General features: G+C 60.1%; 1 protein-coding gene across 1 annotated transcript in view; it reads left to right on the top strand.

Moving 5' to 3' along the window:
- The window catches only part of LOC104394855 (histone-lysine N-methyltransferase 2D-like), a gene marked incomplete at its 3' end in the record, with an annotated part of 16,428 nt that extends 15,187 nt beyond the window's left edge, over nucleotides 1-1,241 (top strand). The window contains exons 16-17 of the mRNA XM_010004493.1: nucleotides 8-123; nucleotides 1,070-1,241. Coding sequence (XP_010002795.1) covers nucleotides 8-123; nucleotides 1,070-1,241 — 288 coding nt within the window. The remainder of the gene's footprint in view (nucleotides 1-7; nucleotides 124-1,069) is intronic.
- Nucleotides 1,242-1,244: the final 3 nt, after the last annotated feature.

Genomic DNA, 1,244 nt, shown 5'->3' with positions numbered 1-1,244 from the left:
CGTGGAGAGCTGCCAGAACTACCTGTTCCGCTACGGCCGCCACCCCCTGATGGAGCTGCCCCTGATGATCAACCCCACCGGCTGCGCCCGCGCCGAGCCCAAGATCCTCACCCACTACAAGAGGTAAGAGGGGCTGGGATCCCTCAGGAGAGCTGAGATCCCTCAGGAGAGCCAGGATCTCCCAGGAGAGGCAGGATAAGAGAGCCAGGATCTCCCAGGGGAGCCAGGATCTCCCAGGGGAGCCAGGATCTCCTCCAAGAGATCCAGGATCTCCCAGGGGAGCCAGGATCTCCCCCAGGGGAGCCAGGATCTCCCAGGGGAGCCAGGATCTCCTCCAAGAGAGCCAGGATCTCCCCCAGAAGAAGCAAGGATACTCCCAAGGAGAAATAGGATCTTCCAGGAGAAGCTGGGATACTGGTGGGAGGGCCAGAATCCTCTAGGAAAGCCGGGATCCTCCAGGAGAGTTGGGATTCCTCAGGAGAAGCCGGGATCCCCTAGGAGGGTGGGATCCTCCAGGAGAATCTGGGATCCCCCAGGAAGGCCAGAATCCTCTAGAAAAGCCAGGATCCCCTGGGATGACTGGGATCATCTAGAAGAGCTGGGGTGCCCCCAGGAGGAGCTGGGAATCCCCCAAGAGACCTGGGATTGTCCAGAAGAATCAGGATCATCTGGGAGAGCTGGGAATCCCCTGAGAGACCTGGGATCCCCCCAGGAGGGTTGGGACCATCTAGGGGATCTGGGAATCCCCCAGGAGACTCAGGATTCCCCCAAGAGGGTTGGGATCATCTAGGGGACCTGGGGATCCTCCAAGAGACCTGGGATCCTCCAGGAGGATTGGGGTCATCTAGGGGATCTGGGATCCACCAAGAGACCTAGGATTCCTTTAGGAGGAGCAGCTGGGAATCCCCCAAGAGACCTGGAATCTCCCAGAAGGATCAGGATGATCTAGGAGAGCTGGGACCCAGGGAGGAGCCCCCTCCAAGGACCAAAATCCTCCAGGAGGGGCCAGAATCCTTTTTTTTGTGGGGGGGGATCCTTCATCTCTGCCCACCCCCCCCTTTTTGGGCAGGCCCCACACCCTGAACAGCACCAGCATGTCCAAGGCCTACCAGAGCACCTTCACGGGGGAGACCAACACCCCCTACAGCAAACAGTTCGTGCACTCCAAGTCCTCCCAGTACCGGCGCCTCAAGACCGAGTGGAAGAACAACGTGTACCTGGCGCGGTCCCGGATCCAGGGGCTG

This window comes from Chaetura pelagica, unplaced genomic scaffold (assembly GCF_000747805.2).
Source record: "Chaetura pelagica isolate M959 unplaced genomic scaffold, ChaPel_1.0 scaffold1829, whole genome shotgun sequence".
Classification (NCBI taxonomy): domain Eukaryota; kingdom Metazoa; phylum Chordata; class Aves; order Apodiformes; family Apodidae; genus Chaetura; species Chaetura pelagica.
This window is presented reverse-complemented; position numbering and strand designations above follow the sequence as displayed.